The 22711-nt window shown below is 51.9% G+C and overlaps 2 protein-coding genes across 9 annotated transcripts in view; one reads left to right on the top strand and one right to left on the bottom strand.

The window, feature by feature from the left end:
- Nucleotides 1-59: 59 nt before the first annotated feature.
- On the top strand, nucleotides 60-6363 carry TRAF4 (TNF receptor associated factor 4). Its single transcript, XM_059047320.2, has 7 exons — nucleotides 60-307; nucleotides 3508-3559; nucleotides 4139-4243; nucleotides 4319-4480; nucleotides 4570-4731; nucleotides 4818-4973; nucleotides 5234-6363. Exons 1-7 carry the CDS (start codon nucleotides 165-167, stop codon nucleotides 5864-5866), a joined length of 1413 nt encoding a protein of 470 aa, XP_058903303.1. The 5' UTR covers nucleotides 60-164; the 3' UTR covers nucleotides 5867-6363.
- A 2673-nt stretch (nucleotides 6364-9036) lies between these two features.
- The window catches only part of FAM222B (family with sequence similarity 222 member B), a 75462-nt gene continuing 61787 nt past the window's right edge, over nucleotides 9037-22711 (bottom strand). For 3 of the 8 annotated variants that reach the window (XM_067021281.1, XM_059047314.2, XM_059047315.2), the window contains exons 2-3: nucleotides 20672-20793; nucleotides 9037-12956 (exon numbers count right to left, since the gene is read on the bottom strand). In XM_067021281.1, the coding sequence (XP_066877382.1) occupies nucleotides 11347-12956; nucleotides 20672-20753 (1692 nt within the window). In that variant the 5' untranslated portion in view covers nucleotides 20754-20793 and the 3' untranslated portion in view covers nucleotides 9037-11346. The remainder of the gene's footprint in view (nucleotides 12957-20671; nucleotides 20794-22711) is intronic. The other 5 variants (XM_067021283.1, XM_059047317.2, XM_059047318.2 and 2 more) reach the window with 3 other exon arrangements.

Genomic DNA, 22711 nt, shown 5'->3' with positions numbered 1-22711 from the left:
CGCGCGGACACGGCCCCGCCCCCTCTTCCGGCGGGCGGGCTCAAGGGCTGGGCGCAGGCCGCGGCTGCCAGTCGGCGCCGCCCGCAGCCGGGAGCGCGGCCGGAGCGAGGCGCGGGCTGTGGGGCCGCCGCGAACCCGGCCCCGCTTGCCCGTGCCCGCCCGCCATGCCCGGCTTTGACTACAAGTTCTTGGAGAAGCCCAAGCGGCGGCTGCTGTGCCCGCTGTGCGGGAAGCCCATGCGCGAGCCCGTGCAGGTTTCTACCTGCGGCCACCGCTTCTGCGACACCTGCCTACAGGAGTTCCTCAGGTGCGGCCCGGCGGGAGCGGGGGACGGCCGGTGGGGGTGGGAGACGCCGCCGGGGGAGGACCCAGGCCCGAGGCACGCCGGCCCTTTGTCTGCGCCGCGGCGCCGTGACCTCAGGGGCGCCCACCGTGACGTCACAGGGCGGCGGTGACGTTAGGCCCTGAGGGAGGACCCCACGCACTGATCCGTAGGGTCCCGCGTGCCACGCGCCAGGTGGGAAGAATTCCGTGCCTTCCCGCAGGGTGGAGGTGGGAAAGGACGCCCTTCCTGATCCGTGGCCGGCCCTTCCCCCTCACCTGAGAGCCAGAACGGCCTCACCCTTGAACTTTGAATCCTGGGAAGAGGAGGACAAAACCCTCTGCCCGGCGCAGCACCTTAAGCCTCTCCGGAGTTTTCACCCATTTAAGCTCTTCTGATTCTTCGGACGTTCCGAGAACGGCAGCTATTGTTCTCCCATTTCACAGATGAGGAAATGAGATTCAAATTCAGAGAAAGACTGCGACTTGCCCACGGTCGCACAATTACCTAAAGGCTTAGCTGGGGTGTAAGCCCGACCTGCTTGTGGTCGCACGATAGAGGGAGGACTGCGACGCTCCCGGTCTCCCCCGAAACAGGAACCCGTTGGGTTTCCCTCCCTGCCCTTGGGGGTCCTGAGTACCGCGAGTGGTCTAGAAGTCGTGAGGGGGAGGGGGTCGCACCCTGGGTGTGACTGAACGCCCCCTGCCCTCTCCCGACTCAGGTCTTCCGTGGACTCTTGGGCAATCGTTGAGTTCTGGGCGCCCTGCGGTGTCCTGAGTCTCCTGTCCACGCTGGGACCTGCTTAGTCCGGGGTGTGGGGAGGCAAGAAGAGGGAGCCCCGTCTCGTGGGGAGGTCGTGGGCCAAGAGCACCGGGGAAGGCTGGGTCAGCCAGTGCCCTGTGTCAGGAGGCTGTTTGCTGAGGGTTCGTGGGGCGCAGACTGGGAGAGCACCTCTGGGATTCCGTCCCTCCGTCCTCTGTAGCCCCTTGCCCGGCGGAAATCTCAGCAGGCCCTTTGTTTTCGGTTCCCCGCAGCCTCGGCCGGTCCTGCCCTCACATATGCTCCTGCACAAGCTGCTGTGCTGCCCCCTCCTCCTTTTCCCTCACCCGCCTCCCTCCTCCCTGCAGTATACACACACTCCCCTACCTACACACAGCCCCATTGTCTTCTCCCGGGCTCTTCCCCGGCCCTCTGGCTTCCAGATGAGGCCAGCTGAGCCTCCCCCCTCCTCAGCTGACCTACCCTGACTGCCTCGGGGAAGGAACGGGGGAGGGGGCTGTCAGGCTTGTTTCCCTCTTCTGTCCCTCTCTGCTGCTTCTCCCCTCCCCCTCCCGGAAATCCCCTCTTCCTCTCCCACAGCCCCTTCCCCCCATCCTGTCTTCTCCCCTGGGCCTGGGCCTCCACTGCACGGCCTGGAGCAGTCTCTGCCCTTGCCTCCCCACCTCAGCTGGCGCCTGAACCCTGACGCTGAGGCCTGGGAGGGAAGGGATGGTGGGACAGGCGCCTCCCACCCCACCAGCTAGGGTGTCCGTAGCACCGGGGGAACCTTTGTCCTGGCTGGGCCCCAAGCTGCCCAGGCTAATCTTCTGCCTGAAGCCTGGGGACTTGCCTCAGTCCCCTCCCTGACTCCAAAACCACTAAGTCAGCACATTCCTGAAGCAGCCAAGCAGACCCCCTCCCCCACGGCCCACCCCTCTTTCCCTTCTCCTGCCAGCGCTGTTACTCAGGTTGGTCCAGGAAGCCTGGTTACCCTGTGGGCACGGGCATACCTCCTCAGTGCCTGGGCATGTATTATTCTTGGTGTTGGCAGCATGCCCAGTAGTAGTCGTGGGGTCAGGGGGAGGAGGTGGGTGCTAGAAATCCTTTGAGCACCTGAGGCATGGACTGCCCACGTCCTGCAAAGTGCCATCAGGCACAGGGCTGCCATGTGGCCTCTGCTTCCGCCTTCATCCTTGCCTGCCTCCCACCCACCTGACTCAGACTTGCCAGAAATACCATGCCTGAGGGTCTTCAGTCCTGCTGGGTGAGCCCTTGCCCTGCCTAGGCCGCGCCAGGCATGCGTGACTGGCCCTGGCTAGGGTCAGCAAGGCCATGTTGGCAGGAGGAGGCATGCCACAGGTTCCTTGAGTGCTAACAGCCTGGTGTGGGATTGGTGGAGGAGACGGAGGGCAGTGGACAGGGTCAGCAGGCTTCAGATGCCTGCCGTGCAGTGACCAGAGTCTCGACTATGCTTGCCTGGACAGTTTTTCTTGGACTAGCCTCTCTTCTGTGTACAGCGTAGTAGAAACTATCTGAGCTGTGGAATCAGACAGATATATCCAGTTCACCCGTGAGCCTCAGTTATTTCATCTGCAAAATGGAGACACTGGGTTTCTGTGGTGGCGCAGTGGTTGAGAGTCCTCCTGCTGATGCAGGGGACATGGGTTCGTGCCCTGGTCCGGGAAGATCCCACATGCCGAGGAGCGGCTGGGCCCGTGAGCCATGGCCGCTGGGCCTGCGCGTCCGGAGCCTGCGCCCCGCAGCAGGAGAGGCCACAACAGTGAGAGGCCCGCGTACTGCCAAAAAACAAACAAAAAAAAATGGAGACACTGAGCCCCTTCTCAGGCAGGTCGTGAGAACTGGGTGGGAGCGTAAACAGAGTACCTTGGAGCGAGTCTTTCCTCCTCTTTGCTTTAGAAGACACACCCACATAGGAGGAGGGAGAGTTGGGGTAAGGTGGCCCCAAGCTGATCTTTGCCCTGGGTTCTTGGCTGGGCACCCTCACTGGGACTGGGCAGCCCTGGCTCTTAACCTCAGCCCATCCATGTTCACCTTCCCCTAACAGCTTTCAGCCCAGCTAATGAAAAGTAACCTGGGGGACTGGGTGGCTGGGCAGCCTGTTCCTTTCGCAGTCCAGCTGCCATCCTGGGGGAGGGGTGCCAGCTGCCACCTGTTGGCCAAATGCTGTCTGAAGCAGCTGCCTCTGCCTCGACTGGGCCCAAATCCACCCTCTCCGGGACAGGGGCTGGGATCTTTGGGGGTCCTGTAGAAGTGGGTACCCTCAGGCCTCTACTTGCCCTCTCCGGTAGGGCTGCCTGGGAACTGGTTTGGTGAGGGAAGGAGGCTACCCTGGTTGAGGGGATGGGGCCCAGGGATCTCTCTTCCCATAGTATGGTGCCTTGACCCTGTCTCCTCCCCCTTCACAGTGAAGGAGTCTTCAAGTGCCCTGAGGATCAACTTCCTCTGGACTATGCCAAGGTGAGTCCACCGTGCCAGGTACAGGCTCTTGCCCTCGGTGGAGGTTGGAGCTGCTGCAGCCAGTGGGCTCGGGGCCAGTGTCAACCCGGTGCTGCGGAATCATGCACCCCTATGAACGTGGCCTTTTCCCTCCCACCAGGCCAGTTGCAGATGAGGCCCGAGTCTGCCCTGGAGGGCAGGCACAATGCCCAGCCTGTGGGGGGGTACAGAACTGCTCTGTGCCCACCGGAAGTGTCCCCTCCCGTTTGCATGGCTGGCCAGCCCTGTGGCTGAGGGCCAGGACCCCTGTACCAGGAGGAAGGAAGCAAAGGGTGTGGAGGCTGCCTGGGGCTGAGCAGGCCGATTGGCTGCTGCTCCGAAGGGAGCGTCCTGGGCCAGCGTGTTGGGGACCCTGGAATCTAGTGTTAGAGCAGAGACCACCTGCTTCACTCTTTATCCCTGGGCACAGAGGAGAATATACACCAAGGGGCTGTTACTGGCTCTAAGGGAGAGAGCTAAGCTATCTGGGGTGGAGGAAGTGGGAACTGGGGACTGTAGCAGGCTCTGACCCTGGCCAGTTCCCCGCCTCCCTGCCCCCAGATCTACCCAGACCCAGAGCTGGAGGTACAGGTCCTGGGCCTGCCTATCCGCTGCATCCACAGTGAGGAGGGCTGCCGCTGGAGTGGGCCACTTCGCCACCTACAGGTGAGGCTCTGAAGGGGCCGGGGTGGGGGGACTACCCCTCCCTGGGCAGGCACTAACTGTGGCCCCTCCCACCAGGGCCACCTGAATACATGCAGCTTCAATGTCGTCCCCTGCCCCAACCGCTGCCCTGCCAAGCTGAGCCGCCGGGATCTGCCCGCGCATCTGCAGCACGACTGCCCCAAGCGGCGACTCAAGTGCGAGTTCTGTGGCTGTGACTTCAGCGGGGAGGCCTTTGAGGTGGGTGGGGCCTGATTGAGGGTAGAGGGAGAGTGGGGCACCTGGTGGCCCAGGGATCCCTTAACTCAGCCCTTCTGGCGTTTCCACAGAGCCACGAAGGTGTGTGCCCGCAAGAGAGTGTTTACTGTGAGAACAAGTGCGGTGCCCGCATGATGCGGCGGCTCCTGGCCCAGCATGCCACCTCTGAGTGCCCCAAGCGCACCCAGCCTTGCACTTACTGCACCAAGGAGTTTGTCTTTGACACCATCCAGGTGAGGCCCTTCCTGAGCTGTGGGCCGCGGGGCAGGTAGCAGGGAGTCAGGCTACTGACTGCTTCTCTCTGCCTCTGCGGCCCTAGAGCCACCAGTACCAGTGCCCGAGGCTGCCGGTGCCATGCCCCAACCAGTGTGGTGTGGGCACCATGGCTCGGGAGGATCTGCCAGGCCACCTCAAGGACAGCTGTAGCACTGCCCTGGTGCTGTGCCCATTCAAAGACTCCGGCTGCAAGCACAGGGTGAGATGCCTCTCTTCCTTCCTGTCAGCTCACTTCTTGGTCCTTGAAACCTCAGACATAGGCCCTTAGTGGTCCCTGCTGTGCTGCTCTGAAGCCTCAGCCCTTCCCCTGCTGGCCAGCTCCGGCCTCCTCCTAGGGCCCTCTACCTTCCTCATTCAGAGCTGGGTGCCCACTACCCTGTACCTGCTCCTCCCCTCTCCCCTGAACTTGCCCCCACTAACTCTCCTCTCTTCCCCCATGGCCTGGGGCTTTGCCAACAGTGCCCTAAGCTGGCAATGGCACGGCACGTGGAGGAGAGCGTGAAGCCACATCTGGCCATGATGTGTGCCCTGGTGAGCCGGCAACGGCAAGAGCTGCAGGAGCTGCGAAGAGAGCTGGAGGAGCTCTCCGTGGGCAGTGATGGCGTGCTCATCTGGAAGATTGGCAGTTACGGGCGAAGGCTACAGGAGGCCAAAGCCAAGCCCAACCTCGAGTGCTTCAGCCCCGCCTTCTACACGCATAAGTATGGCTACAAGCTGCAGGTGTCTGCATTCCTCAATGGCAATGGCAGTGGTGAGGGCACACATCTCTCGCTCTACATTCGTGTGCTGCCAGGTGCCTTTGACAATCTCCTTGAGTGGCCCTTTGCCCGCCGCGTCACCTTCTCCCTGCTGGATCAGAGCGACCCTGGGCTGGCTAAGCCACAGCATGTCACTGAGACCTTTCACCCTGACCCAAACTGGAAGAATTTCCAAAAACCAGGCACTTGGCGGGGCTCCCTGGATGAGAGTTCTCTGGGCTTTGGTTACCCCAAATTCATCTCCCACCAGGATATCCGCAAGCGAAACTATGTGCGGGATGATGCAGTCTTCATCCGTGCCTCTGTTGAATTGCCCCGAAAGATCCTCAGCTGAGAGCAGACCCAGCTATAGGAAAAAGCGGGGGTGGGAAATGACCTCCATCAGGCAGGCTGAGCCTGGAGAGGGGGCCGGACCCCCTTACAGCTGCTTCTGCTGCCTAGGTTCTGTTACCGTTCCCCCTCCCTCCTTCCCTACCACCCTCAGGTGCCTCCTTTTGGTGCTTCAGCCCTGGCCTCTGGGAAGAGCAGGTCTTAGGGGGTCATCAAGGGCTTGGAAACAAGCGATCCCGGGGCCTGTTGCCTGGGATCAGGGCAGACATGCCTTGGTGCTGGCCACTCTTCCAGGGACTGAGGTGCCTGCTGGTGCTATGTCCCAAGAGCCATAGGGGAGGGGGGGGGGGTTGGGAAACTGAGGGGTAGTTAAAGAATCTGGCTTGAGATCTGATGTCTCCTCTCCCCAGCTGTGTCCCCTCTGGTTATTTATTTACTTAGTGCCAGGAGGGCACAGCAGGGGAGCCCTGATTTTTAATAAATCCTGACTTGTATTTATTACCTTGGTTCCAGCCTGACTCATCTGGGTTGCTTAGGGCCCAATTGTGAAGTGAAGGGACCAGTCAGGGACTGACTGCAACCGCTCTGGCCCCAGGATCCAGGTGCCCTGCTGCATCGCCCTCTGGTGGAAGACAGAGGGACTGCACTAGGCTTTGTGTGGAGGACCGTTGCCTGCTGCTGCCCTCTAGTGGTTAGAGGAAGGAGGTGCAGGCTGTGGACGTTTTATAAGGTTTAGTCTCTGATCGATACCGATACCCCACCAAGGACTAGTGCCTGTGGTGTAGGCAGGTCTTTCTTGGTCTAATGATAATGGCTACCATTTATTGAGTACTTTTGATGTGGCAGACACTGGTAAGCACTCTATATGCATTATTTCATTTAATAACAGTCAAGTGAAATAGCTTTTAATAAAAGGACCTATCTTAGTGGGCTGTGGTGAAGACAATGCATGTTCCCAGTAAAAATAGTCGGTCCTTTGTATCTGTGGGTTCCACATCCTCGAATTCAATCAACAGTGAATTGGAAATATTTGGGAAAAATTCCAGAAAGTTACAAAAAGCAAAAGTTTTTGGCCACTCATGGGCAAATCTACATAGTATTACATTGCATTAGGTATTATAAGTAATCTAGAGATGAAAGTATACCAGAGGATGTGTATAGGTTACATGCAAATCCTATGCTATTTTATATCAGGGACTTAGTGAATTTCTGTATCCGCTGGCGATTCTTAAACCAATTCCCTGTGGATACTGAGGGATGTCTGTGAGTGCTTTATGAATGTTAGTCTAACTCCAAAGCCCAGCCCACACCCAGGGACTCCTAAACTGTACGCAGGAGCCTTCAAATTTTCTCATCCATACTTTTCATACAGGCCTCAAATGGGTACCTGTGATTATCCACATTTGACTGGTGAAATAGGAACAGATGAGTGAATTGACTTCAGTGATCTTTCAGCTAATTTGGGGCAGGGCCTGTATTTTTTTTTTCTCCCCTGTCACTGGATTCTGTTTTAAGCTCCAGCAGTCACTAGAAGATTAGCTTCCTTTAATTTTGGCAGTAGATTTGGTTTTGGATCCTTGCTGTGCTTGTTTTGGCAAGTTACTTAGCTACATGGGGCATCCTTAGTCTCACTGGTAAAATTAAAGTAATCCTGCTAGATTCATAAAGATTAACTCATCAGCATAAAGTGCCTTACTCTTGCCTGGCTCTGAGAAAGAGGCCCAGTGTATGGGAAGTTTTGTTTAGTATGGAGAAGGTTCAAGGGCTGTAGCCTGCCTTTTCTACTTTCCCAGAGACTCAGGTGAGAAGAGCTTATCAGAAGGTGATAGGAAAAGCCTGAGCCTGAGAACAGCTACCCTGGGGAAACTAACCAATTTAGCCTTCAAAAGGTCAAATGCACTGATCTAGGGAGAGATGAAGCCCTGGCTAGCCGCCTTGCTGAGAAAGTAAAGATGGCTCTTTCATCTAAACTGTCTTGGTACTGTGAAGCCTGGAAGCTGGTAGAGAAGACCATGGGCTCTAGCAGGGGAAATGCCTTCATCTAAGCACGAGCTTCACGCGGCAACAGGTAGAACCACTCTTCTGCAGAAGCCTTCCAAGCCAGAACCGCCTGGATCAAGCTTGGGCTCCCTCTGCACCATTCCAGGCGGTAGGTTCACAAAGGCGGCTGGTGCTGCCTTTTGTTTCCTGCAGTGGATATTGCGATTGACCCCATACCCAGGCCTAGTCCTCATTCAGTGCCTTTGCAGGCAGTCATAATTGCTTGTGGAACTCGGGCCAGATTTTGCCTCACAGTGTGAGCTGGGCTCACCTCGAACCATCTGCTCTGTCTAGCCCTGTGACCCTAGGCTGACTTCAGGTCTCATTTGACACAGGTAGAAGAGGGCTTTCTTTCACTGGGATGGGGTGAGGAGTAAAGGAGGCAAAGCACCTTCACAAAAGGGCACCCCACAGAAAGGGGCATGCTCAGGAGGGTGCTTTCAACTCCTAACCATCTGATTCCACCCTCACTGAGTCCCACAACCTGTGGGATCTTTCCTTCCCCCCATCACATCTTAGCCCAGACCCAAACACAGCAGAAAGTGGAGGAGGGGGGGACGTAAATAGCTCTTTTGGATTTTTTTTTTCCCCTGCAGACAGAAGAAAGTTCTCCCACCAGTACTCAACCCTTAAGATTCAAACCACCGAGAGGGCCACTTCTTATGCTACAGATCACACCATCTATTACTTCCACCTGCCAGAGGTCCTCAAATTCCAAAATGTTCGAGGTGAGAGAAGGTTGTGGGGTGGGGGGAAGGGTCGTTTAGTCTTAAGCTGGCTTATTAGCAAACCAGATCCCCGTTTTTCAGTGACCGATAGTCCTTGGAGTGAAAGGGGCATTACATTGAACTGGACCTCCAGTGAAAGGCAGCGAACCATACTTAACCATTAAATCCCACCAAGCCCCCTGTAGCCCTGCCTAAGGAGAGGGCTAGTCAGCCAGGGCCCTCCAGGGGGTAACTGAACACACCTGGCCCGGGATAATGGAGTGGGAGGGCTTCTGACAGGGACAAATACTATAGGCGTCCCCTTAAAAATGAGAAATTACTTTTCTTAATTAAGACATACTAAAAACCGTGAAGAAAGATCATCTCAAACAGTGACAGCATTAAACGAATAGGACAAGATCAAAGGTGAGTTTTTTCTTTTTACTGGTTTATAATAATCTTAAAAACCCCATCACACCCATAAACCACCACAGGTGAGAAGATGAGGGAGATGGAGAATGAATGCTACAGTATGTGGGCGGCGTGGGGATCCAGGTATCTTCTAGGGGCAGTGTGGAATGGAGGCAGGGGGTGCGGATAGGAGGCCCTGGCTTGGACCCTTATTGCTGGTTGGGGGTTGGCTGGCAGAGGGGGAGAGGGGCTCAGGGTGAACTAGGAAACATCTCACACCAAAGGCGAGGGTAGGTAGGGGGCGGGGGGGGTCACAGTACATTTTCCATGCAGACTAGGGGTGGGAGTGAGAGCTTCAGAGGCTTGCACCCCTACACAGGAAGAGGTGGGTTTGAGGTTTGATTTTAAGCCCCCAAGTTGGTGTCTGGTCCAATTTCCTAAAATGGCAGCTCACCTTTTGGGGAGAGGCATTGGAAAAAATTACAGCAAAAATATCTGGTTTGGAGATCAAGCAAGGGATAAGGGGAGACAATGGTGTTCATTCAGAGAATTTAACTCAGAGAAGCGAGAACTGGAAGGGGCCCCTGGGTGAGATGGTGGCCAACACACAGGGAGAAGGCATCGCACCAGAAGCTACAGGTGCTCCTGGGGGCTCAGAACAGGGAGGTGCCAGTGTGCACAGACGGCAGGAAAACCATTGGGAACAATGAGTTAGGACTTTCTGTTGCTATCATTTGGCATAACACAATCAGGCATTTTTTTCCTTTTTTTTCTTTTTAAATATAAGGCAGCTTGCCAAACACATAATTTAAAAACTGGTCTTCAGTCACATTGCTTCAGATCACTAGAGAATTTCTGGCTAAAGAACAGTGGATACTATAGTAAACAAAACCCAAAATCTTAAATTAAGAACATCAGCTCACATTCCCCAGAGACAAGAGGAAAGGGGCGGGCTTATTTGGTTTAAAAAAAAAAAAAGAGCCCAACTATGCATCTTCAACAGAAGGGTGCAAAACATTACAACAAAACATAATCTAAGTTTAAAGTTACAGAAAAGTTTTAAATTTCTAGCCAGCTGATGGGCACCTGGGAATGAGACCTGGAGCCTGGAGCGGGCGAAGAAAGGGCGAGGGGCAGAGGGGCTGTTTCTGAGAGGCCCACCGCCAGGTGTTAGAACCATGCTTGTTTGGTAAAGGAGAACTCAAAGAGCTTAAGGCTTTGTGTTTTCTTCTTCGTTAAACTGAGGGGTTGCGAAAGGTGACTAGTCAGTGAATGCACCTGTGGGGCCGCTCACACACATTGCTACTCAAACCCACACTACATTCATACAGAAACAGGACGTTTAAAATTTACAGCGTAGAGCAATATTCTTAGCCAGTGTAGAGAGAACCAAATGCACTTTTTTTTTTCAGTGTTTTTAATTCCAAACTCCAATGTGATCATCCCATACCTACTACCTAATCCCTCAAGAAAGACTTTTTTGTTTTGTTTTGCTTTTTTTGGAGGGGGGGAGTGGGGGATGAGGGCAGCAGATGACTTAGGAGAGAGACAGCAGGGAGAAAGATCTTGGGTGTGCTGGATGGTCTTGGCATTTCTCTAGGCAGGGAAAGGGAGTCAGGAACCAAGGTACCAATCCAAACACAGGTTTTTTTTCCCCTTGGTCTCAAGGCTATGGTCATGTGCGTGCAGGATGCCCTTGAGGTGTGTGGCAAGGACAGGTGCAGTGGCTCTGGGATCAATGCAGATGAAAACAAAAGCCTTGAGGAAAGGAGAGGGGCTGGGAGGAGATGCAGACTGGGCCAGTTTTGATTTGAGGTCTTTGGGTAAACAAGGAATTGGCTTTCAGAGCACTTGGGAGGTCTGGCTTCTTAGTCCCAGAGAGAGAGAGACAGACAGGGGAGAGACCTAGCTTAGGTGGCTGGGCACCGACAGCTACCTGACCTAGGGGGCCCCTTCCCTTAGCCCACACCTCAGTCCATAGAGAAACAGTGAGAGGTGCAGGAAGAGACAAAAGGGGGCTGGTGGGAAACGGTCGGGGGTGGGGGGGAAGAACTGCACTGATAGGCAGGCATTGGAGAGAAAACCTGAAGTTGGGATGAGGTCCCAACATAAACCCAAAAGTTGCTGGGGCTGGTAGAGGGGAAGATGAGAGCAAGGAGGATACCCCTCTGTCCTCAATTAGATCCCACTAAACTCCCTTTCTTACATATCTAAGAATGATCACGTTGGAGCAGTGAAACTCTGAAACTATCCAATTACTCAAAAGTAAGACTAAACCTAGGAGGGTGACGTATGATGCGTAGCTTGTGGAGGGCACCAGGGCTACCTATCTATACCCAGGGTGCTGAATATGAAGATTTCGACTATCTGTGGGATCAGGGGCTCGGCTGCCAGGGGCTCGGTGGGCCTTGCTCAGCATGGCCAGGCTCTGGTCTCGGAAGCAGGCCTGCGGGAAATCCCCGCTTAGGTAATCCACTGTCTGCACCAGGCTGTTCTGGCTTGCCACCGGACCGCCCCCGGTCCCTGCCCGGTAGTGGGCCCCAGCCGCCGCTGCTGCGCAGTCGAGGGGTGCGCCCGCAGGCTGCCCACTGTGGAATGGCATGGCGAGGTCCTGAGACCCCGAGCTGTCGCTATTGGGAGTGGGCAGAATGTTGTTCCACAGGGGCTGGAAGTAGTGACCATTGGGGTAGGCCAGTGGGGCTGCCAGGCCGTTGACTGGTGGGGACGGGGTTGGCTTCTCCAGGGGTGGCTTCAGATGGAAAGCCTGCGCCAGGCAGAGTTCCTGCGGGTAGGCAGGGGCCTTGCCCACAAAGCCAGGCCCCGCTAACTCGCGTCCTGCCGCATGCTTGCCTGTCAGGCCAGGGGCCGGCGTCCCGCCGGCCTCACTGCACATCTGCTGTAGGTGGGCCAGCTGGTGCTGGTTCCAGGCGACTGGCTTGAGGTCGCTAGGGTAGCCAGTGGGGGCTCGAGAGATGCCCGTGGGCAGGTTGACAGGGCCTGCAGCGGGCAATGCGGCCGTGGCCGCGTGGGTGTGCTCCATGGGATTGACCACACAGGAAGGCATTGGTGTGGGGACGCCGTGGGTCGACACCCGAGTGCTTGCATTGATGAGCAGACTGCGACTAATGGGACTGGGGTTGGCGATCTGGCCCTCACACACTGAGGTAGTGCTGATGCCCGCCCTCGTCTGGCAAAACTGGTTGATCTGGTGCACGATGCTGCTCAGGTCCGGGGGCTGGCTGTGCTGCAGGGTGGCCGCCATGGAAAGGGGGATAGTTGAGGTAGACACGGTCACATTCGGGGGGGCGTCTGAGTCTGGCATCTTCCGGCCTCCGTGCAGCAAGGGGGTGGGGAGGTGCTGGAGACCCTGGTGAGACAGGGCCTGAGAGTGGACCAAGCCCTGGGTTGGGGCCATGGGCTGAGGGTGGCCCAGGCCCTGAGGCTGCTGGAGGCTCTGAGGGTGGGACAGCGCTGGGGGTGGCGGGATACCCTGAGGGTGCTGCAGCGTCTGGGGAGGGGCATGGGCCAGGGTCTGTGCGTGCTGCAGGGCCTGCTGGCGGGCCAGAGCCTGGGCCTGGGGGTGGGCTAAAGTGCTGGGTGCCACAGTAGCATAGGGCGCCACTGGGGGGTTCATGATGGCCTCAGGGAGCAACCGGGCTCGGGTGCCGTCAAAGTCCTTGAGTATGCTTTTGGCTGGCACTTTGACAATGGCAAGCAGGCCTGCCTTGGTGGCAGCCTGAGTCGGGTAGGGGCTGTAGCGCTGGGCTGATGTGTCGAGGCCGTTCACAGTACGACGAACGTGTTTCCGCTGGGGAACCTTCACACTGTTGGGGAAGATTTTTATAGTCAGTGGGTTGTTTGCGACCTTCTTAGCATACGCGTCCAATTCGGCTGGGGTAGGATAGTGAGCAGTTCTCATTTTCTGTGTAGTGTCCCCTAGAGAGAGAAGGGGAAGGAGAGCAAAGAAGGAGACGGAGCTCATCAGTGCCAAGCCAACCAGCCCTTCTAGATTTCCCATTTGAGGGCCTGAGGGGCAGGGCGAACTAAGCTGTCATCTCTAGTCTTCCATTGAGACCCAGCCTCAGTCCCTACAAAAACAAGCACTGCTCACATTTAGTGAGTACTTCTAACGGGCCAGGTCTTGTGCTGAGTGACAGGCTATCTCAACGAATCCTTGCTACTGCTTTAGGAGGCAGGTACTATCATGGTATTCCCACTTTACAAATGAAGTCACTAAAGATCAGAATAGCAGAGCAACTTGCCAAAGTCTCGTATCTTAGAGAGCCAGAACTTGGCCAATTCTCACATGGAATTCTCTCCAAGTTCCTACCAGCCCATCCTGGCCTGGGGGTTGAAGGTTCTAAGCAGGGCTGTTTGTCAGGGCCACTCAGTCCCTGCCCCATGACACCCTGGGGAAGAGGGTACCCAGAACGACTCCTCTACAGTCTGCAGTTGCCAGTGAGGCATCAACTTTCTCTCTGCCTTGGCAGCTGGGGCACCGTGCCAACTGGGTGGGCATCCTGGCGCGGCAGACAGGATGCTTCTTTTTCAGGGGCAGAGGAGTAAGCTGCCAGCATCCCTTCCCCATCCCCAAGTCACAAGTTCACTTTTGTTTACAGCTTACTCTAAGCCTGACTGGGTGAAGATCAAAAGGCTTTATTTCCTTGTGGGGGTGACAATAATGACAGGGCAGCAGGGAGGGAACTGAGGAGAAAGGATTCAGAGAATCTTTAAGTCCTGAGAGCCAAAAATAGTCTGTATTCGGCCCTTGTGAGCTGTCACTTTCCAAAATGAAAGAGGAAAAACCTGCCTTCTTTGGAGACTGCGGAAACACCGCTCAATGGGCCTCATTAATGCTAACAGTCTCTTTGTTCCCATCCCCAGTTGCCTCCCATCAGGGGGCTCCAGCGGATGTCGTGCTTCCATCAAAAAGGAAAAGATTCTGAGAACAAGAGCTCTTTAAGGATGCCAGGCTCCTGGCAAGGGGTCTCTGCTCCCTTCTCCCTCTCTCTGGGGAGGGTCTCCCCTGAGTATACACAGAAGGTGCTTAATAAAGGCTTGCTGAGTAAGTACACAGACTGCCCAGAGCAGAAAAAAAAAAAGGGGACTGGCTGGGAGCCTTGGCTCAGCTAGCTGATTCCCTCCCTACTTCCTCCCCTTCTAGGGGGCAGCCAGGGCAGACCAAGGACTGAGCTGGCCAAATGCCTGGCTTGTGGCCTCAGCTGGCTTGGCCCAGAGGAGACCCCATTCAAAGTCATGTCGCTGAGCATCAACTGGAACAGAAGTAGTCTAGTGAGTGTGCTAGCAGGAAAAGGGCACAGCTGCCTGCGTTAGGTGACATTGCTGGTTGGCTGGCAGCAACTGCTTAGAAACTTGCTGCTCTTGGAAGCAAGAAAAGAAAGCTCAAGTCCAGAAGAGGCAGAGAGATCCGGACCCATGCTCAACGAGGTAGAACTTAGCAAAAAGGGTACAGAAAGGAAAAGGTTTGTGCTTTCAAACACGGGCACAATGCCTTGAACTTAGTAGGCACTCCCACATATTTAAGGCCCTGCTTTATTTACTGAGTACAGAACAGTTGCTCCATCCATAAATGAAATGTTTGTAAGATGACTGATTTGAAGGACTGATTTAGAAGGATGAATGTGACAGTGACAACTGAAGGCAGGAAGCAGAGGCCTGGAAGTCTCCCACCTACTAGGCAGCACTAGCTGGCAAGGAGGTCGAAGCCTGGAGAAAAGAGTTCTGCAGCTTCTTATAAGCCACTGACCCTTAATAGGCTTCAGTCTCGACAAAGTGGGGCTATTTTCTGACCGGTTTTACGTTCTCCTGGACAAGAAGACACCAAAAAATCTGGGATTGCTAAAAGATCTTCCCTAAACTCAAGGCACCAGAATTCCATTAGAAGCTGCCCTAGTCAGCCACTGTACTCTTGTGTGACTGATCAAAAACGTGACGTTCCTAGCTCAGTGTCTTTCTTACCCAGAGCAAACACTTAGTAAATGCTTGGTAAGTGTACTGTCTGACTGAACAACTGGGACTCGGCTGAATAATGGGAGTCTGAAGCTGCTGGGTTTCAGTTCGGACAGGAAAGGAAGGTCCACCCCTCCATGTTGGAAGAGCTTTCCTCCATGTTGATGGGCTTCTCTCTCTGAAGGTCAGGGAAGAGAGACTGGTACAGCGGCTTGCTGAATAATAGAGCTCCTTTGCTCCAAGTCAATATCAACTCTAAGGCTGATTTTTTCTAGCAGAGGTATTGATGGCTTGGCCTCAATCAGAAGTGTGGAGTGGGACACTACACTGATTAGTTCTCTCTGCCCTGCCTCCACTGATGTTGACAGTGGTGATGAGGGGAGGGGAGGGGCAGGACGGGTGGACACAGGCTACAGTACGTTAAGGAAGAATCTCAAGGATGAGATGAGCATATTGGACATGAAGAGGCCACACATTCTGGGAATCCAGCACCACCCACCTCATGTACCAGATTTCAGCCCAACCCTTAAAAAAGAGCCAAGTTTTCCTCAGTACTTTATCTCAGTCCCCACACAGGCACCCTGAAGCCTCTTTCTTCTGCATCATCTTCCTCTAAATGCACACCTAACACAGACACTACAGCTTTGTAAGCAACTTATTTAAATATCTGGCACCAATGGTGTCATTAATCGAGACATAAGGCAGTGTAGAGGAACAGGGACTCTGTGGTTAGAAAAAAAGAGATCCAGATTCGAGCACTGGCTTTATTATCTGACTACTCAGTCTCTCTCTCAGTCACTCCTCATTTATAAAGAGGGATGATACCTGCTGTCCTACCTCACAGAATTACTAAGATCAAGAGATCCAATGAAAGGGAAATACTCTGTGAACAGGAACTATGACTGTCAATAGTTACTATTCAAGGATAGCAGGTTTGGCGAGTCTGCCCACAGATGGCACAAACTAACCTGACCATGGAAGCCCTAACTGCAGTACCTCCTGGACTTGAGTCTGAGCATTACATGTAGTAGAGAAAGCGCTGTAGTCTATTCCAGGAACTGGGGGGATCTCCCTGAATCCAGGCTTCCCTGCAAGGACCTTCCTGTTTATCCTTCTGTTTTGAAGATCAAAAGACATGGGTGGCTTATGCAGCAGGAACCTCTAACCTGTGGAGGGACACAGGCAATGTGTGTCAAAAACAGGCTTTGGAGTCTGACCCAAGTGGTGAGTTCTAGCCCAGTCACTGAAGAGTAACGTGACATTGACAAACACTCTCATCCTGAAAAGAAAGATAAAGAGAGTCTCCCATATGGAATTATTGAGGAATGAATGAGAACATACATACAAATATTCAAGATAGTGCCTGGCATATGGTAAGCACTCAACAAATGTTAGCTAATGTTTCTGGTATTTCTCTGTAGTTTATCCAGTCACTGGGCCAATTCACCATTTCCAGGTCTTTCCACTAGGGGGCAGATAAGCATACAGAAGTAGTAAAAAATAAATTGCGATACTTGCCCTAGGCCCCAAAACTCTACAATGAAAGAGGTCACAGTAACCGTCTAAAAGATGATTTGACGACCAGGGGTCTTTCGTCATTTCAACCACTCTACCCAGAAATATTTACCAGGCCACCCTATCTATATACCTGACTGTGAGCTGGAAAAATAGGAGCAGAGGCTTGGGGTTAATGAAGAAAAAAATGTTCAAAAACACATTTTCTGGGGGAACTGGGAGAAGATGGGTCAGAGGAAAATAGATTTTGCAAGTACAAAGTTCCAAAATGGCTGAGGTCCCTCAAAGCAAGTGACATTATGGAATAACAATCGACAAAAGTTCTAGGAGGGCATCCACCTAACCACAACTGTGGTCTTCTACCAAGTGCAGGACCCACCCAGAGGCAAGATGTCCTTTAATCCAGCCTGAACTATGGCAAATTATACTTCTAGGTTGGAAAATGCATCGTCCTCCTATACATGTAGAAGAGGAAGGGGAGAAGAGAAAATGCTGGCATTTGAAGGGACCAATCCTGTGATTCTGTGCGTAAGGCAGCTCAAGCCTGGGGAAAAGTGATGAGCCAGGTGACTGACAGTGCTGGGCCAAGAAGCTACATATGCCCTCTCCTGACCCCTGACCCATCTCCCCTGCCTTGAGCTGACTCTTACAATATAAAGTATATGAAGCTATACACTCTTGCACTGTTGGTGGGAATGTAAATTGATACAGCCCCTATGGAGAACAGTAAGGAGGTTCCTTAAAAAACTAAGAATAGAATTACCATATGACCCAGCAACACCACTACTGGGCATATACCTGAGAAAACCATAATTCAAAGAGTCATGTACCACAATGTTCATTGCAGCACTATTTACAATAGCCAGGACACAGAAGCAACCTAAATGTCCATCAATAGGTGAATGGATAAAGAAGATGTGGCACCTATATACAATGGAATATTACTCAGCCATAAAAAGAAATGAAACTGAGTTATTTGTAATGAGGTGGATGGACCTAGAGACTGTCATACAGAGTGAAGTAAGTCAGAAAGAAAAACAAGTACTGTATGCTAACACATATATATGGAATCTTAAAAAAAAAAAATGGTTCTCATGAACCTAGGGACAGGAGAGGAATAAAGATGCAGACATAGAGAATGGACTTGAGGATATGGGGAGAGGGAAGTGTAAGCTGAGACAAAGTGAGAGAGTGGCATGGACATATACACACTACCAAATGTAAAATCGATAGCTAGTGGGAAGCAGCTGCATAGCACAGGGAGATCAGCTCCAGTGCTTTGTGACCACCTAGAGGGGTGGGATAGGGAGGGTGGCAGGGAGATGCAAGAGGGAGGGTGTATGGGGATATATGTATACATATAGCTGATTCACCTTGTTATACAGCAGAAACTAACACAACATTGTAAAGCAATTATACCCCAATACAGATGTTAACAACAAAAAGTATATTAAGCTATAAATATCAGTACCCCATCCCCTCACCAGATACGGAGTTCTGTGTTTTGAGCAACTTTTAAGACCCTCCCTAGGATGGGAGCAGGGAAAGGCTGAATAGCAGTTACAAAACTGGTTTTAAGGTCTCTACAGCTGATAGGCCTGGGCTCCGAGCAGCTCCTTGGCTGCTGGTTTCCAAACGAGACAGCTTATTGCTCCGTCTCACCTTAATGGTAAATGCTTAATGCAAAGAGCTGTAAATCACAAGATTTTCTTCTTTTTAAAATTTTTGGCCACACTGTGTGGCCTGCAGGATCTTAGTTTCCCAAACAGGGATGGAACCCACGCCCCCTGCAGTTGGAAGCACGGAAGGCCAGGAAAGTCCCAGGATTTTTTTTTCTTACACATTTTGGGAGAGGAAAGAAGAAAGTAAGTGGGCTTAAAAACACCACTGGGTTTTCTTCTCTGCAAAAGTTTAGGTGTAGTTAAGGAGAGCAACAAGAGAGTCAAAGGGATTCAAATACACTGTCCCCTAAATGGACAGGTAAGCCTGAAACCAGGGAAAAAGGATACCTCAATTCTTGAATAGAGATTTGGGACAGTGGTTGGCAGAGGCTACTTGGAAACTGCTTTGGGGAGAAGGGCGTGAAGGTCCAAAGTCAGCAACTAAGATAAAGCTGCCAATTTGCCTTTCTTCCCAAATGGTTCAGCCCTTGATAGTACATCTCTGGGTGAAGCTGTCAGAATGTGCTAAGGAACCTAGAAGAAGGACACTGAGCTGCTCTTTGTTATCTTACTGCACATGCTTCCGAGCACACTCCCTCCCCAGCTGTGTGCCTGCAAGTCTGGAACCAGTCACAGTGCAGTGAGCATGCAGATCTGGGTGGCCAAGGAGCCCAGACAACTTTCTCACCCAATTATCATTTAGTAAGAGAAAAGCTGGGGAAGAGCTGGGACAGCAGAGCTGGCCTATCGTGTCAAGCAGCTGCAGAAGGAAGACTGTCACCTTCGGCTTTGTCATTATGCAAGTTGGATTCACTGGCCAAATTCTAGAACTAGCCAGGCTCTGAGTCTTACTCTCCCTCAAAGAAAGAAAGTCAAGAGGCCAGACCATTTTTAACTTCTGAAGATAATCTCACAGAGCAGGGGGCGGCAAACTATAGCCTGCAAGCCAAAACCCAGCTGCTGTACTCTTGTACAAAGTTTTACTGGAGCATAGCCACGCTCATTTGTTTACATACTGTCTACAGTTGCCTGTGCCGTACGACAGCAGAGGTGAGTACATGTAACAGAGACCATATGGAATGATCCACAAAGCCTAAAATATTTGCTATTTGACTCTTTACAGAAAAAGTTTGCCAACCTCTGTCATAAAGGATTCAGGTAAGGTGCTGAAGCTCCTTTTCTATTAAAGGGTGAGCCTAGATGCCTCATTGATTTTCCCTTTTTGCTCTGAAAGGAAAGTCTATTCCAAATTTAGGGCCATTTTTACACTTGAGGATGCTGTACATGGTAATAAGCCAGGAATAGACTCTTTTCCTTGCACATGATGTAGTACAGGGATAGAAGGTAGGAATCTGGGAAAATACAAAGTATAAAGCCCCAGTTCCAGCCAGTGTAAGACAGGAATCTAACAGTTCTCAAAAACTCCGTATTATAGCAAGTATATTAACAGGAACACGCCCAGAGAGACTGAGCAAGCTAGCTTCCTATCCGTTCTGGAGGCGAAAGCTTCTTTACTTGCTGTGAACTGAGGGCCACAGCTCAGAAGGCAGACAGCAAAGCCAAAGGGAACTGTCTATTTCCATGGCAGAGAGTGCTCAGAGAGCTCAAAACAACAGAACGGTGGATACAGTTTGTTTCAGAGATACAGTAAGTAATCTGGACTGTGAGTTTTCATTCAATTCCTCATGGGGGTTCAAATTGAAACACTTCTTTGATATATATATCCTGTAAAACTCCTTATAGACTTATTGCTTAACAGATAGCTATCAGCAACAATTAAAATTAAGATGATACACACGGGAATTCTAGCATTTAAGAGGATTTCTCAGGACTTCCCCGGTGGTCCAGTGGTTAAGAATCCGCCTTCCGGGCTTCCCTGGTGGCGCAGTGGTTGAGAGTCCACCTGCCAATGCAGGGGATGCGGGTTCGTGCCCCGGTCCGGGAAGATCCCACATGCCGCAGAGCGGCTGGGCCCGTGAGCCATGGCCGCTGAGCCTGCGCGTCCGGAGCCTGTGCTCCGCAACGGGAGAGGCCACAGCAGTGAGAGGCCCGCGTACCGCAAAAAAAAAGAAAAAAGAATCCGCCTTCCAATGCAGGGGACACAGGTTTGATCCCTGGTCGGGGGAACTAAGATTCCACATGCCATGAGGCAACTAAGCCTGCGTGCTCTGGAGCCCGCACCGCAACTACTGCGCCTGCGTGTCACAACAAAGATCCTGTGTGCTGCAACAAAGATCCTGTGTGCTGCAATGAAGACCCCACACAGCCAAATAAACAGAATAGCTAACAAAATTACTTAATTTTAATAAAAGAGGATCTCTCTGATCAGAGAAGTGCCTCACATTGTTGACAAGTTTTGCAGCTACTTTCTTGCTGTCTACGCTGAAGAATATCTTGGAGGTACCAAAATTCATGGTCAGTGTGCTCCAAAGGTGCCTCTGGTATAGCTCAAATGTAGGGGAAACATAAAGGATCACATCCTTCCCTGGGATCCAGATTACTTACATTTCTGAAGTCCAGTGTTCATCTGCGTGTGAGAAAGAAGCTGAAAGGGCAGGTCGCCTGGCCCTGGTAGACAGGCTAGCATGGCAGACCAGCATCAACACAGCATGAGGCAGTCACTCACACTGTAATGACAAAAAAACAGGGTCATGGAACACAAGGCAACTCACTCAAGGAAGATACCAGGGACATCGGATATGAGCAACAGTGGTCCAGGTTTAGACAGATAAACAAGTTAATTAGTAGCATGTTGGTTGAAAATATATCTATGTCTCTATCTGTAGCACAGTTTGCTCTCAACTATTACTATGGCTCAAATATTTCAGTCAGCACAGATGTTTGGGTGGGGAAAATAAAAACTAGAAAATACCTATCCACACAAACAACTGAAGGTCTTTATGTTCACAAGCTATAGATGCACTCGTTTGGCATTTGCATTTCCTGTAGACTGCCTCTCTGTACTGCTTTTGGATAAGCCCATGTGGCTGCCAGATAAACGGCATGCTGGCTTTCATCTGTGCCCCAGCTGAGACATGAACAGAAAGGCTAGGGCACAGTCTAACTGAGGTAAAGGAAAAGATGATTTCTCCCTGAAAACAGAACAACGTTCCTGAAGAGAGCTCGCCCTCATAGGGCCCAGCTCAGTCTATTCTCAGCCTTGGCTGGCGGCTGAGGCAATCAGACATTTCCAGAGACAGTACAGTATATGAGTTGCAAAGGCACCCAAAGTCCAACTTATGACCCCAATAATCTGAACTTACTTTGGTTTTGGTTTTGTTTTTTTTTTTTTTTTTTGCCACGCCCCATGGCTTGCAGGATCTTAGTTCCCTGACCAGGGATTGAACCTGGGCCCTCAGTAGTGAAAGGGTGGAGTCCTAACTACTGGACCGCCAGGGAATTTCACCTGAACTTACTTTTAAAAAGAGAAAGGAACAAAGCATCCTAAGAGACAAATTAACTATTAAAGCAAACTCTGTTTGTATGTTTCTAGGGATTCACCTTGTTATTGCCTTTCACACAATTAGACCTCCAGAACCCCCAAAAAAGAAAAAAATTGCTTTGCTCCCAGGGTAAATCAAGGAGGTGGTAGGCTGCCAGCAGCCCTTTTTGGGCAGGCAATCCTGACATTGTATCAAGATGGCATGGTTTCATCAGTGAAGTCTTCCAACAAGAGGTATACGGCCAAAGCAAGCAGACACTGATGTAGCCTTCTGTAGGGAAGGAAGCCTTGTCAACAATGCAAGCTCCCTGTGTACCAAGGACCAAGCTTTTCCCCAAACAACTATAATGTACTAAAACACGTTAAATTCCTTTCCCATACTGCAAATCCCAGAAATCAAGGTGGCATATTAAGGCTTTAATCACAACAAAAGAGGAATGGGGGAAAGCTCAAATGTTAAACAAAGACCACAAAACCTCTTTCTTTCCCTTACAGGGCCCTCTCAAGTATGTGAAACTACCTTGTCACGATGAGTATCAGAGAGCTCCAGCTAGAAAGGCCAGGTAGCTGAAAAGATACTTTGTAAAAGAGGCTACTCAAACTGTGTCTAAGATAGCAAGTGCAGAAAGAACTGAAGAGTGAATGCCTCAATGAGAATGGAGCTGCCCCAGAGTTCTGGCACGGATTCAGTCTTTTCAGGTCTCTGGTGGGTGGGATGACAGTATGAACACAGTGTGCCAACTGCAGTGCCTCAAGAAATAAGAAGTCTTCTGTTAGGGTCAAATGACTGAGGTACTGCTCACAACCCTTCCCTTGTGAATGCTGATCTCTATTTAATAACCTCTCCCCTATGGTCCTAACTAATATAGCTGAGGGCAAACTCCAAGGAAAGGAAGAGAATTAACAAATACTGGAGCGCAATATTGTGAAATAGACTGTGTGGGGGGCTTTAGTGATGTTTTCTTATTTATTTATTTAGGTATGTATGTATGTCTGCCTGTCTCTCTGTTCCACCCTTGCCCCATCACCCAATCTATATTCCACATAGCAGCCAAAGTAATTTATTTTTTTTAATTGGAAATCATATCAGCTCAAAAATCTCC

The sequence above is a fragment of the Kogia breviceps genome, chromosome 19 (genome assembly GCF_026419965.1).
Source record: "Kogia breviceps isolate mKogBre1 chromosome 19, mKogBre1 haplotype 1, whole genome shotgun sequence".
NCBI lineage: Eukaryota > Metazoa > Chordata > Mammalia > Artiodactyla > Physeteridae > Kogia > Kogia breviceps.
This window is presented reverse-complemented; position numbering and strand designations above follow the sequence as displayed.

Coding starts and splice junctions, on each gene's coding strand:
- TRAF4 (XM_059047320.2), top strand. CDS start 165: ATGCCCGGCTTTGACTACAAGTTCTTGGAGAAGCCCAAGCGGCGGCTG. Junction 4,244..4,318: donor GGCCACTTCGCCACCTACAG/GTGAGGCTCTGA, acceptor CCCTCCCACCAG/GGCCACCTGAATACATGCAG. Junction 4,974..5,233: donor ACTCCGGCTGCAAGCACAGG/GTGAGATGCCTC, acceptor CTTTGCCAACAG/TGCCCTAAGCTGGCAATGGC.